Raw genomic sequence first — 14,541 nt, 5'->3', positions numbered from 1 at the left:
AAAACTCCACTATACTCATGAAAGAATGAGAGTGAAAAAAGTATTTGTTACTAATATGAAATTAGTTTTGATTTAGGAACCTCAAAGCATCTCAGGAACCCATCCCCTTCTTTGTGTTCTAGATCACACTTTGGGAACCACTATCTTAATATCTTTTAAGCCTACTGCACAATAATGTTCCAGATTCTGTTAATCAGCAAAATAAATTCAAGTTCCATGGAAATGCTATTTTCTAAGTTTTGAAGAAATTAAGAGTGAAGAGAATATTCTTCAATACCTCTTAATGTATTTTATCTGAAACTGGTTTCTTTTGTTTATCCTTCCTGCCATCAGGGTTTACCCTGAGGCTTATGATCTCCATGAAAGAAGAGGGCAGGTACAAAAAGATCATGTTCAGCTTTGAATCTCAAAGCTTGGTTGTTTGGTTCTGTGGAAAATAGCAGTCTTGAAAGCTAGACACTGCTCACCACATCAGCATCCCCAAAAAGTGCCCCCCCCCCCCAATGCAAAACTGCCTGCAAACATTTAAAAAAGCTTGGGGGACTGACTATAATAGATGGCAGAGGAAGGCAAAACTCAGGATTATGGTGTGAAGGGGAAAGCTCCTTCAGATAGAAAGGACACAATGTTTCCACTGAAATGGGCTACAGATCTGAAGAAATCAAGACTAGCCTTAGCAAATGGCATGACTATGTGAGGGACCCAGCACCCTCTTCCCAGGACCTTAGACCGAGGAGTTTAAGAATAGTTGACGTGGGTCGAGGCAACAAGAAGGCAACAATTCCAAAAAGATGGGGGCTGGGGGCTGGGGGGAGCACAAAGTAAAGGGGACTGGTGTTGCTTCCCACTAAGAATTTCAAGAGGAAACAGATCAGTATAAGATGGTGGATGCAAAATATATTTTGCCAGAGATAGGATTTTAAGAAGGCCCGCTTTGGATTCTCTGTCCCCCATCCCCTCCCCGGCCCTCCCACGCTTTCTTTCTCTTTCTCTTTCTCTCTCTCTCTCTCTCTCTCTCTCTCTCTCTCTCTCAAATAAATAAAAACTTTAAAAAGACACCCCCCTCCCACCTCACCCCCCCCCCACCCCCCCCCCCACCCCCCCCCCGCCATCTTCCTCTGTTATTGTAGAGCTACAACAATGCTCCATGTCAGGGACATGACATGCAGGCACTTAGTAGACATTCTTTGATTTTTTTTTTTCCCAGAGGTCTAGATGTAAAAATATATTAGATCAATGAAGAACAGGGACAAATTCCCAGATGATCAAATAGCTAGTTTGACTTAGCTGTATATATTTATACCAAAACATTGTTTTCACATAAGCAAGTTCAGAGGCCTTCCAGATATTAATTTATTAACTAAGTACAGTTTAAGAGCTTTACTGTTATCAGTTCAAAAAAAAGGGTGGTCAAGTACTGATGCCACAATAATTCAATGGTTGTATGTATATTTGGATTTCAAAAGGCAAAACAAGGGCAGTTAACATGCCATGTCCAGAATTCAGGTGCTAAAAAAGTAAAATGTTAAAGCACTACATGCCTAAAATTTAATTTCCATTAACAACCTCTTAAAGGTAGGTATTATTTTATTTGTCACAATTTGTGGAGAAAAATACTGAAACCCTCTCAATATTCCATGGGGTCACCTGTTTTAAAGATAATTTTTTAAATTTATTTTTGAGAGAGAGAGAGCATGAGCAGGTGAGGGCAGAGACAGAGAGACAGAACCTGAAGTAGGCTCCAGGCTCTGAACTGTCAGCACAGAGCCTGACACGGGGCTCGAACTCATGAACCATGAGATCATGACCTGAGCTGAAGTCAGATGCTTAACCAACTGAGCCACCCAGGTGCCCCAGGTCACCAGTTCTAATATAACCTAGAAGAACATACTGTTTACTATTTACTGTTAGGGCTGAGGAAAATTAATTACCCAGTTCCTGGCACATTCTACTTAATTCTCCCATAAAAATAACAAAGTGTAACAGGACTTTAAAAGAAATAGTCTTAGGAGGTCAGACTTAGATGTTGTATCTTAGTTAGTATGTGTGCCTAACACAACTTTATTATTCTCAAATTACAGAACTGACTTCTATTATGAGGGTTATTCACAATAGGCTACTTTAACTTGTTAGGTCTCAAGAGACAATATCTGAAACCATGTAATAAAGTTACACTAATTCATTATTATTAAAACAATTCAAGCAGATTTCATTTTCCTGAAGATATCCAAAATAATAGAAAATAAATAAGCATACCTGTGGCAGGTGACAGGTAATACTGCCTTGTATAACTGAGGGATCTTTCGGTTTATCAGAGGCTGTAAGGCCTCTTTAAGGCGATGATAGTTTCTCTCCAGTTCCCTTTGATACTCCTTTTGATCTGGCCCAATTAAGCTCTTATTTTTTCTTAATGCATCCTCACACCTAGGAAAAACAGTGTGTTATCAAAAGATTTCTTCTGGCATAGTTTGAGGGCTTGATGCTATTATACATATTCGCCATGATGAGGTCAGTTTTTCAGTTGAATATTAAATATCCTCTCTTGCTTTGGGTTTAAGGCAGGAAACAGATGATCAACTAGAGTTCTTTTTTTTTTCTTACCATTTTATTTATTTTTTTAAGTCACATCCAAATTAGCATACAGTGCAACAATGATTTTAGGAGTATCAACGTGAGTTCTTTTAAACTCTACCAGTTTTCATTTAATTGAAAATTATATATGTCTTAATGTTAAATCTTAAGTCATTTTTCTCCACATCACCGCTAGACTAAAAGCTCTTTAAGGGATTCAACCCCCCTCATTTATGTAGCAACAATGGCTTCTGGCACCGTGGTTTGACAGTATTCAAATAACTTTCTTAAATGAGTAGTTCTTGATAATAATCCTTTGTCCAGTTTATTTTAGATATTTAAGAAAACGTATCTGGACCCTAACATATCAATATAGTAGGATGTTAAACAATGTACACATATCAATACTGGCAGAATTGTAGGTAAGTGATGTTTCAGAGGAGAATGTGTAGCTTCAAATGCTTATATATATTTTTTTAAAAGGCTAAAAGGAAAGAGTTAAGAAACTCGAAAAAAAACAAACAAACAAACAACAAACCCAGAACAAACTCAAAGTCAACTCACAATCCGCCCACACAGAAAACAACCTGCAAATTCTACTAAACATCCTAAGGATAGATATTTCCACTGTAACAATTATTCTACAGTAGAGAGGGGGAAAAGACATATTTCTGAGAAGAGTTTCCAACTCCCGTTTCAAGGCTGGAATATCAAAACCTAATTGGGACTCTAAAGGAAAAAGTGTAATCTCACCCATAAACACAGCTGCAAAACTCCTGAAGAAGACAACAGAGAACTATTCTTCTAATATGTCACACATCCAAGCTCCCTACACTCCTTTGATAAAAATTTTAAGTTTGTCCTGATGAAAATGCAGCATAACAAATAGGTGGGAACTTCTTTAACCTAAGTATCTACAAAAAAAAAAAAAAACCTGAAGAAAATACTATACTCAATGGTGAACATTCTTTCCTTTTAGATCAGGAACAAGAAAGTGATACTATTCAACATAGTACTGGAGGTCCTAAACATTACTGTGAAAAGGGAAAAAAAGATTCTTTTTAGAATTAACAAGTGAGTTTGGCAATATCCTCATGTAAAACTATATAATTCAACTGCACTCTGTATACCAGCAAACATAATATAATTCTAACGATACCATTCACAAAAGCATAAAAGTGTGAAATACCAAGAAATAAAACAAGATCCAGAAGGCCTCTACAGAAAATTAAAATATTAAGAAAACAAAAGAGAACTATATCATATTTATGGACTGGAAAGAGTCCGGTTATAATAAAGAAGTTCAACTTTGTCAACTTATCTACAGACTCAGATTATTAGTTTGGGGGGGGGAGGGTGGTAGTGGGAATGATAATTTGATTCTCTAATCTACATCAAAAGGAAAAGAGCCAAAAATAGTCCTTGAACAAAAAATGAGAGAAACTGCTCTGCCAGATATCAAAGTTTATTGCAAAGCTGCAGTAATTAAGACAGCATGATACTGGCTCAAAGAGAGAGAAACAAAACTGTGGAAGATAATAAAGTGCACACCAAAATGAGCACCTAATTTATGATAACACCACAAAGCAGGAGAGAAAGGGCAATCTTTGAAATAAGTGGTGCTGTGTCAACTGGGTATCCATATGGAAAAGAAATCTGACCAATTCATGCCATATTTAATAAGTGGTATTGAGAATTATCAATTATTATGGACAAAAATCAAACTAATCCCACCTTGAACCATACTCAAAACTCAACCGCAAGTGGATTTTTTTTTAAAAAGTAAAAAGCCTTTTTTGCTTTCTTCCCCTTTCTTTAACCTATATTGAGTTTTAGAGATCCCATTAAATTGGGTTTTAGAAGTTAATACAGAATACCATGGACTCAGTGGAAATGTAATTTCTTAAGACACAACAAGCAACAGTCATAAGAAAAGGACTGAATGCTTCAGCTACATTAAATTTAAGAACTAATGTTTATTTTTTAAAAAAGGGGGTGCTAAACCCTAAATTCAGAGAAGATATTTGTGATACTTAACAAATGATAAAATATTATATATCCAGATTATATAAATACTCAGAAATCAGTAAGGAAAAGAATCCAATAGGAAAATGGAACATGTAACTTTACAGACAGGAAAGGGAAATAGCTAACAAACACACGACAAGATATTCAACCTCTTTGAAAAAGAGAAGTGCAAATTTAATCCATAATCACATATTATTTCACACTAAATTGGTAAAAGTCAAACTGCCAGACAGTAAGTAGCGGTGAAGTTATATAGCAACAGGAATGCTCAAACGCTACTGGTGAGATTTAATTTTGGCTTACTTTGTTTTTATTTTTTAAGTTGTTAAAAGTTTTTGATTTTAATTCCAGTGTAGTTAACATACAGTGTTCTATTAGTCTCAAGTGTACAACATAGTGATTGGACATAGTCTAAACATTACTCAGTGCTGATCATGGTAAATGTACTGTTTAATCCTCCTCCCCTCTGGTAGCCATCAGTTGGTTCTTTATTATTAAGAGTCTGATTTTTGGTCTGCCTATCTTTTTTTTCCCTTTTGCTCGTTTCTTTTGTTCCTTAAATCCCACATGAGTGAAATCACATGTATTTGTCTTTCTGACTTATTTCACTCGGCATTATATCTCTAGCTCCATTTGTGTTCTAAGTGGCAAGCTTTCTTTTTTACTGCATTGTAAAATACTCCATTGTATGTATACACCATGTCTTGTTTATCCACTTATATCGATGGACACTTGGGCCGCTTCCATAATTTGGCTATTGTGAATAATGCTGCAATAAAAATGTATCTCTTTGAATCAGTGTTTTTGTATCTTCGGGGTAAATATCCAGTAGTGCAATTATTAGACCTTAAGGTAGTTCTACTTTTAACTTTTTGAGGAATCTCCATACTGTTTTCCACAATGGTTGCACCAGTTTGCAGTCCCAGATTGAGCGAGAGTTCCTTTTTTTCCACATCATGGCCAACGCCTTTTTTTTTTTTTTCCATTCTGAAAGGTGTAAAGTGATACCTCATTGTAGTTTTGATTTGCATTTCCCTGATGGTAAGTGATGATGAACATCTTTTCATGTGTCAGTTGGCCATCTGGAGGTCTTCTTTGGTGAAATGTCTGTTTATGTGTTCTGTCCATTTTTAAATTGGATTTGTTTTTTGGGGTACTGACTTTTATTAGCTCTTTATACATTTTAGATACTAACCCTTTATCAGATATGTCACTTGCAAATATCTTCTCCCATTCGTAGGTTGCCTATTAGTTTTTGTTGATTGTCTCCTTCACTGTGCAGAAGCTTTTAATTTTAATGTAGTCCCAGTAGCTTACTTTTGCTTTTATTCCCCTTGCTTCAGGAGACATATGTAGAAAAAAGCTGCTATGACCGATGTCAAAGAAATCACTGCCTGTACTCTCTTCTAGGATTTATATGGTTTCAGGTCTCACATTTAGGCCTTTAGTCCATTTTGAGTTTATTTTTGTGTATGGTGAAAAAAGTGGTCTAGTTTCATTCTTTCACATGTAGCTGTCCAATTATCCCAACACCATTTGTTAAAGAGACTTTCCCATTGCATATCCTTTCCTCCTTTGTCAAAGATTAATCGACCATATAATTGTGAATTTATTCTGGGTTTTCTATTCTGTTCCATTGATCTATGTGTTTACTTTTGTGCCAGTCGCATTCTGTTCTGATTACTAGAGCTTTGTAATATAACTTAAGTCTGGAATTGTGATACCTCCAGTTTTTTCTTTTTCAAGATTGCTTTGACTATTTCAGGTCTTTCATGGTTCCATACAGATTTTAGAATTATTTGTTCTAAAGTTCTGAGGAAAATGCTGTTGGTTGGGGCGCCTGGGTGGCTCAGTCGGTTAGGCGGCCGACTTCAGCTCAGGTCATGATCTTGCGGTCCGTGAGTTCTAGCCCCGCGTCGGGCTCTGTGCTGACAGCTCAGAGCCTGGAGCCTGCTTCAGATTCTGTGTCTCCCTCTCTCTGACCCTCCCCTGTTCATGCTCTGTCTCTCCCTGTCTCAAAAATAAATAAACGTTAAAAAAAAAATTTATAAAAGAAAATGCTGTTGGCAAGGTGCCTGGCTGGCTCAGTTGGAAGAGTGAGCAACTCTTGATCTTGAGATTGTGAGTTCACGTCCTATGCTGGGTATAGAGATTACTTAAATAAAAACACCATAAAAAAGAAAGAAAAACATTGGTATTTTGACAGAGATTGCATTAAATCTGTAGAATGCTTTGGGTAGCAATTTTGTTCTTCCAATCCATGAGCATTCCATCTTTCCATTTCTTTATGTCATCTTCAATTTCTTTCATCACTGTTTTACAGATTTTTAAAAAATGCTTATTTTGAGAGACAGCACACACAAGCAGGGGAGGGGCAGACAGAAAGGAAGAGAGAGAGAATCCCAAGCAGGCCCCGTGCTGCCGGTGGAGAGCCTGATGAGGGGCTTGATCCCATGAACTGTGAGACCAGAGCTGAAATCAAGAGTTGGACACTTAATGGACAGAGACACCCAGTTGCCCCAGTATTTTATAGTTTTCAGAGTACAGGTCTTTCAACTCTTTGGTTTATTCCTAAGTATTTTATTATTTTGGGTGCAACTGTGAATGGGATTGCTTTCTCAATTTCTCTTTCTGCTGCTTCATTATTAATGTATAAAAATGCAAGAGATTTCTGTCCATTGATTTCTTACCCTACAACTTTACTGAATTATCAGTTCTAGTAGTTTTTTGGTGGAGTCTTTAGGGTTTTCTATATACAGTATTATGTCATCTGCAAATAGTAAAAGATTTACTTCTCCCTTGCCAATTTGGATGCTTTTTATTTCTTTTTGTTGTCAGAATGCTATGGCTAGGACTTCCAGTACTATGTTGAATAGAGAGTGGACATCCTTGTCTTGTTCCTGATATTAGATGAAAAGCTCTCCAGTTTATCCCCATTGAGTATGATGTATGCTGTGGGTTTTTCATATACGGCCTTTATTATGTTGAGTTATGTTCATTCCCTCTAGACCTACCTTGTAGAAAGTTTTTATCATGAATGGATGTTGTACTTTGTTAAATACTTTCTCTGCCATCTATTTTTTTTATTTTGTTAATGTTTATTTTTATTTATTTTTTTTTTTTTGAGAGAGAGAGAGAGAGCGAGCAGGGGAGGAGCAGAGTGAGAAGGAGATACAGAATCTGAAACAGGCTCCAGGCTCTGAGCTGTCAGCACAGAGCCTGATGTGGGGCTCGAACTCACAAAATGCGAGTTCATGACCTGAGCCGAAGTTGGATACTTAACCGGCTGAGCTGCCCAGGCACCCCTCTCTGCCATCTATGAAATGATGATATGGTTTTTATCCTTTTCCTTATTGATGTGATGTATCATGTTGATTGACTTGTGAATAGTGAGCCAACTTTGCACCCCAGGAATAAATCCCACTTGATTGCAGTGAAGGATTTTTTAAAACATATTGTTGGATTCATTTTGCTAGTATTTTGTCGAGGATTTTTGCATCTATGTTCATCAGAGATACTGGCTTGTAGTTCTCTTTTTGTGTGGTGTCTTTATCTGGATTTGGTATCAGGGTAATATTGGCCTCATAGAATGAATTTGGAAGTTTTCCTTCCTCTTCTAGTTTTTGGAATTGTTTGAGAAGAATAGGTATTAAATGTTTGGTAGAATTCGCCTGTGAAGCTGTCCAATCCTAGGCTTTTGTTTGTTGGGAGGTTTTTTTTTTTAATTTTTTTTATTTTTTCAACATTTATTTTTGGGACAGAGAGAGACAGAGCATGAACGGGGGAGGGGCAGAGAGAGAGGGAGACACAGAATCGGAAACAGGCTCCAGGCTCTGAGCCATCAGCCCAGAGCCCGACGCGGGGCTCAAACTCACGGACCGCGAGATCGTGACCTGGCTGAAGTCGGACACTTAACCGACTGCGCCACCCAGGCGCCCCTGTTGGGAGTTTTTTGATTATGGATTCAATTTCGTTGCTGGTAACCAGTCTATTCAAATTTTCTATTTCTTCTTGCTTCAGTTTTGGTAGTTTATAGGTTTCTAGGAATTTATTTCTTCTATGTTGTCCAATTTGTTGGCATATAATTTTTTGTAGTATTCTCCTGCAATTTTGTTGTTGTTTTGTTTCGAGAGCAAGAGAAAGCACATGAGCAGAGAAGTATTGTTTATACTTCTGTGGTGTTGGTTGTTATTTATCCTCTTTCATTTGTGATTTTGCTTATTCAAGTTCCTGCACGTGCGGGCTCTCTCTCTCTGAGTCTGGTTAGAAGTTTATCAATTCTGTTGATCTTTTCAAAGAACTAGCTCCTGCTTTCCCTGACTATTCTATTGTTTTTTTGTTGTTGTTTTTTTGTTTTTGTTTTTTTTTTTTTAGTTTCTATATCATTTATCTCTGCTCTAATCTTTATTATTTCCTTCCTTCTGCTGGTTTGGGGCTTTGTTCTTTTCCTGGCTCCTTTATGTGTAATGGCTTACACACTTTGGAAAAAAGTGGCATTATCTGGTTGAGGTTGAACCTATGAACCAACAACACTACTCTTAGGTATGTAACTCCTAGAAAATCTGTTGTCAATTCAGAAAAAGAAGGATATTTGAATATTACTCTTTGTAACAAAAACAAAACAAAAACACAGGTAACTACCAAATATACACCAACAGAAAAATGAATAAATCGTGGTATATTCACACAATGTAATATATAAAAATAAAGTAAACTTAGGTGTATCTCACAAACTTTGAAAACAGCAAGTCACAGAAAAATTATATTCACTGTCCATTTATATAAAAATATGCAAAATGAAAGTGTATTATTAAAGGATACATTAATTTATGAGAAACCATAAAGACAATAAAGGAAATAATAAATATGAAATTCATGATAGTGGTTACCTCTAAAGGAAAGTAGAGATGCCATCAGAAAAGAACATATGAGGAGGTGATCTCAAAGCAATGATAATGTTATTTCTTAAGCAGGGTGGGTAGGAACATGATTTTTTTTTCTCCCTGTTATTTAATAACAAGTGTTATAAATATTATATTAAATCCATTTAAGATTTAATGAAAATTAGTTTTAAAATATAAATCCCAAAATATAAGAAGTAAACACATGCAAAAGTGTTCACTGGTTTTAGGAATAAAAGAATGCAAATGAAAGTACCATTTAAACTGATTAACAAGAGATACCCTACCTAAATGGCATTACTTAAAGCAAGGTGTGCTGAGATTAGTACACTTGCATACTTGGCACATGTTTGATACTTAGAAACTTTTTGCAATGCATGATGTATTAAGGGCTCGTAAAAATGTTCGTGTACTTTGGCTTAGTCATTTCATGCTTAAAATAGTATGGAGGCTCCTCAGAAAATTAAAAACAGAAATACCATTTGATCCAATAATCCCACTACTGGGTATTTACCCAAAGTAAATGAAAACATTTAATTAAAAAAGATATATACACCCCTATGTTTATGGCAGCATTATTTATATTAGCCAAGATATGGAAGCAACCTAAGTGTCCACTGATAGATGAATGGATAAGGAAGATATGGTATTTACAAATAATGGAACATTACACAGCCATGAAAAGCATGTGATCTTGCCATCTGTGACAACACAGATGGACTCAGAGATATTATGCTAGGTGAAATAAGTCAGACTAAGAAAGACAATGATATGACTTCACTTATATGTCGAATCTAAAAAACAAATGAACAACAACAACCAAAGAGCAGAATCAGATCTAAGTGCAGTAGGAAGATGGGCAAAATGGGTGAAGGAGAGTATGAGGTACAGGCTTCCAGATACGGAATGAATATGCCACAGGCACAAAAGGCACAGAGAATGGCATAGAGAACATAGTCAATGATACTGTAACAGCATTGTATGGTGACAGACGGTAGCTACACTTGTAGAGAACACAGCATAAGGTATAGGAAATCACCATGTTGTATACCTGAAACTAATGAAACATTGTGTCGACTATAATAAAAAATATTTTAAAAAATCCAACACACTGGCTAACTACATCACGCTTAAATTCAACTTAAATTCAAACATTTGATGAAATAAAGTAACCATTAGAAAGTTTTAACTTTAACTGAAAAACAAAAAATTCTATGTATATTTTAAGTGAATTTTTATAAATATATATATATGCATACTGATATAAAAAGTTAAAGGTAACACAAAAGGTAGCATGACTTTAATAAAATAATAAATAATAAAAAAGGCTATAATTTTCTTGATAAGATTTATATTTTATAGTTTGTTTGGTGTTTCTGCCTTTTTGTCATTTAAAATGAAGAAAACCTTCTCTACAGTTGGTAACACTTAAGGAGACCTGCGCACTACAAAAGTTCATTACCTTATCATCAATATGCACAGAGGAGGATATATATGAATGTAATCATGTAAAAATTCCAAATAACGGCAAGAAAAGCCCTATCTGTCTATAATTAAATGTGTATGACCTAAAGAAGTATGTATGGTTCCAAGACCATCTGGCTGACAGATAGCAGGGTGTTTTTGGTTGTTATTTGAAACTTTCCTAATAATAAAACTAATGCCAGCTATTAGTCAATTTTACAGGTATAAAGCAGATTTCCTTCTTTCACTACCACAGTTCATTTACTTCATATACTTGGAGCTGTTTCCTGCTGCTTCCTAAAATCAAACCTAGAAGGAGTCTAGGCCACTAATCAGATTATGGAATCTCAGACTTCCAGTGAAGCTTTTTGAAGTCTTTTAAAAGATATTCACCATGTTCAGGCAGGAGAGACTGATAGGAATTCATGATAGCTATTGCAATGAGAACATGGGAAATTCCGTCTTAAAATACTTGATTATGTTAGCATTCCTCATAATTTTCTGATGACAAAACTGATATAAAATTATCTCTACCCCTGATAAAGCTGTTCAATGAATGATTTGATAAGAGAAAGCACAACAGGGAGTCAAAGACTGGGTTCTGATTCTACTTTATTAGGTGATAGTCATTTACTTAATGGTACACTAGGCTCTTACAATCTAATCCCAGTCTACTTACCCAGTATTCGACTGCCTCTCTTCACAGATTTTATGGTTCCAGCTTCATTAAACTATTCACCTTTCTCCGAAGAGACTCTGAACTTTGCTCATGCTGGTTTTTCTTTTTTTCGCTTCTATTTAGTATACGCTTTCTCCCTGTATCTGTCTGAAAACTAATATTCTTCCTTCCAAGGTCCATATCAAATGTCGACTCCTGTGGGCAATCTTCCCTGGCATGACCATGTAAAATTAATCATTCTCTCTATTTTGCTTTCAGTGTTAGTAAAGCAGGAACCAGTATCAAGTTGATAAATGACTGTTTTTCCTACTGTTTCAAAATTTAATATTTACTAAACACCTATTTATTATGTGCCAAATATTATTTGTGCAGAAAAGAGTTAACTGTAGGCCAGAGACTGCTATCCTTCGAAGGCCTGTTTGCAAGGATGGCACTTGGTTAGTGTCTTGGAATTTGGACTTTGGGAGGTAATCATTCCCAGAAGATAAGAGCGGCTCAATGTGCCTAAACTATTTACACAAACATTATGGCTTATGCTGAATACCTGCTTTCATTCTGTGAGTCTGGAATTCTGGTAGATACCAGGGAGAAGGTGTCTATGTGACCAGCCCCCAGCAACAGTCTTGGCACTGAGTCTCTACTGAGCTTCCTGGGTAGACAACATTTCACACATGCTATCCCAGCTCAGTGCTGGAGGCGTCAGGAGCTCCTGTGCAAATCCCCTAAGAGAGCATTGTGGAGCCTACAGCTGGATTCCCCAAGACTTCACTGTGCCTTTTCCCTTTGAAGGTTTTACTTTGTCCCTTCTCACAGCAACAAATCATAGCCATGACTACATCTATATGCTGAGTCCTGTCAGTCCTCCTAGCAAATTGTTAAAACTGGGGGTGGTCTTGGGGACCCCGACACACCCATATATTATTTCACTTAACTTGCACAAGCAGATATTATTATCCTCACTTTATATACTAGAAAATAAAGGATCATAGAGATTAAGTGACCTGGAATAGGACACACGATTACAAAGACAAGATCTGAACATAAATTTTTTGCTTCCAAGTTTGTTGCTTCTGTGTTTCCTGAGGGAAGGGAAACCAAAACTTTCCCATTGAAGGTTCACCATAAATAATGACTCTCAGGTTAAATAGTTAAATGGTCTATAACAGTTTCAAGTTAAAAAAAAAATTGAGTCTGGGCTCTTCTAATCTTTAAAATAAAAAATATGGCATTACAGAGTATTGGATATGTAGCGGGGGGATACGTAGAGGCCTGGAAGGAACAGGAAGTAACGCACAAACTGTTTCTCACTGTGAGATGCTTTCCTAGATTCTCTCTTTTGAACAGTCCCTTAAGGACCTTATACCATTCTGTGGTTTGGACATTCTCAAATGTGAGGATCTTTATGTAGGAAGTCTTGAGTACCTTTTAGTAAAATCTTTGAAGCACAGTCGTAGTTTATTATGATGTCTGAAGAGTTTTGGATCGCTGGGTATTTCAGATAGAAAAACCTGGGCAACTTCCAAAGGCCCCTGTAAAATAAGAACATAAAACAAGTGTGTTTTGGTCTTCTCTAAAATCAGAGGTAGAATTTACCCAAATGATTTTTTCTTAGCAATGAGATGGTTCCACTTAAGCTTAATGCATGTACGTCTATGCCTATATTAAAACTTCTCACAGACAGATTCTGGCAATTGATTTTCAGCTTCTCTTAATGCCAAATCTTATATTTTTAAGTACTGCAATTAAATTAGTGCATTTTTCAAAGAAAAGAGGAGTTCAAGGACTGACTATCGTATTCATAGAAGCATTGTGCTTTGTACTTTTTATATTCCATAATTTATCCTGGATGCAGTCAGATGTTGGAGATGACCTTTTGTGACTGTTATACCTTTTGGAAGTAAAACCCCCAAATCATGTATGTTTTTAGGGGTAAAGGTGTTAAAATATTTACTTCAGTACTGAAGTAAATCGGTATTGATAGGGCAGTATCAGTATTGATAGGGCACTTTTTGGTTAAAATATAAGATACATAATATGAAATCTTACTTGAAGCCTTTCTGGATTTTACCTTACCCTGGAATATTCCCTAATCATCAGCAAGAGAAGCTGAATGAACCCATCACAAGGAGATAATGGGGATGGCTTCTAATCTGCATATGACAAAACAACAATAATACGTACATATGTTATTAAAACTTTCAAAGCGAATCCACATTATTTATTTCCTGCTCATGACTCACTGTGAAGGAGATGTGGAGAAGAAACACCAGGGAGTACTAAGGGGGCAGGCATTCGCATGTATGTACGTAGCTCTGAAAATGAGGCCTTTTTAGATCATGTTCATTTAGTACAAGATTTTAAAGGAAAGGCCATTTTAAGTGAATCAATTCCTTCTTAATAGAATGTTTGAGAACAGATGGGTAGACAAATACAGGCAGTACAGGAGGAGGCATGAAAACCTTAGTGACAGATCATACTAAAAAGATTTTTGTTTTTCAGTCTATCTTCATTTATCCTTTGTGACTTCTGCAAACCACTTCTAACACAAATCTTTTTCTGCCTGATCTGACACTTACCTGTGATCTCTGTGAAACGTAATCATGACATCATTCCCAATTCCATTTATGACGGAATTTACAGAGTACTAGCAAAAAGCACTAACCTGATTCACTGTTGTGCCTACAGACCCCTGGAGCACCATCTGAAGCATTTTGGGGTCTGCTGGATCCTGATGTGTTGCAAATGCCAACTCCTGAGTCTTTTTCTGCATATCTTCAATAGCAACTTCAATTGGGGTTAAGATGATCTGGATGAAATAACATTAGGTCAGTGTCCTGACTGAAAACTATTTAAGGAGCTTTATATATAATCAATTTTTTAAAAAGTGGAGACTAAGTA

General features: G+C 36.3%; 1 protein-coding gene across 9 annotated transcripts in view; it reads right to left on the bottom strand.

Moving 5' to 3' along the window:
• Positions 1 to 14,541, bottom strand: part of DOCK7 (dedicator of cytokinesis 7) — a 230,239-nt gene that overhangs the window by 4,301 nt on the left and 211,397 nt on the right. For all 9 annotated transcript variants that reach the window (XM_047869911.1, XM_047869912.1, XM_047869913.1 and 6 more), the window contains 3 exons: positions 14,306 to 14,449; positions 13,066 to 13,172; positions 2,257 to 2,424 (listed from right to left, as the gene is read on the bottom strand). In XM_047869911.1, coding sequence (XP_047725867.1) covers positions 2,257 to 2,424; positions 13,066 to 13,172; positions 14,306 to 14,449 — 419 coding nt within the window. The remainder of the gene's footprint in view (positions 1 to 2,256; positions 2,425 to 13,065; positions 13,173 to 14,305; positions 14,450 to 14,541) is intronic.

This window comes from Prionailurus viverrinus, chromosome C1 (assembly GCF_022837055.1).
Source record: "Prionailurus viverrinus isolate Anna chromosome C1, UM_Priviv_1.0, whole genome shotgun sequence".
NCBI classification, from domain to species: Eukaryota; Metazoa; Chordata; class Mammalia; order Carnivora; family Felidae; genus Prionailurus; species Prionailurus viverrinus.
The sequence above is the reverse complement of the archived record's forward strand: the minus strand, read 5'-3'. Positions and strand labels throughout refer to the sequence as shown.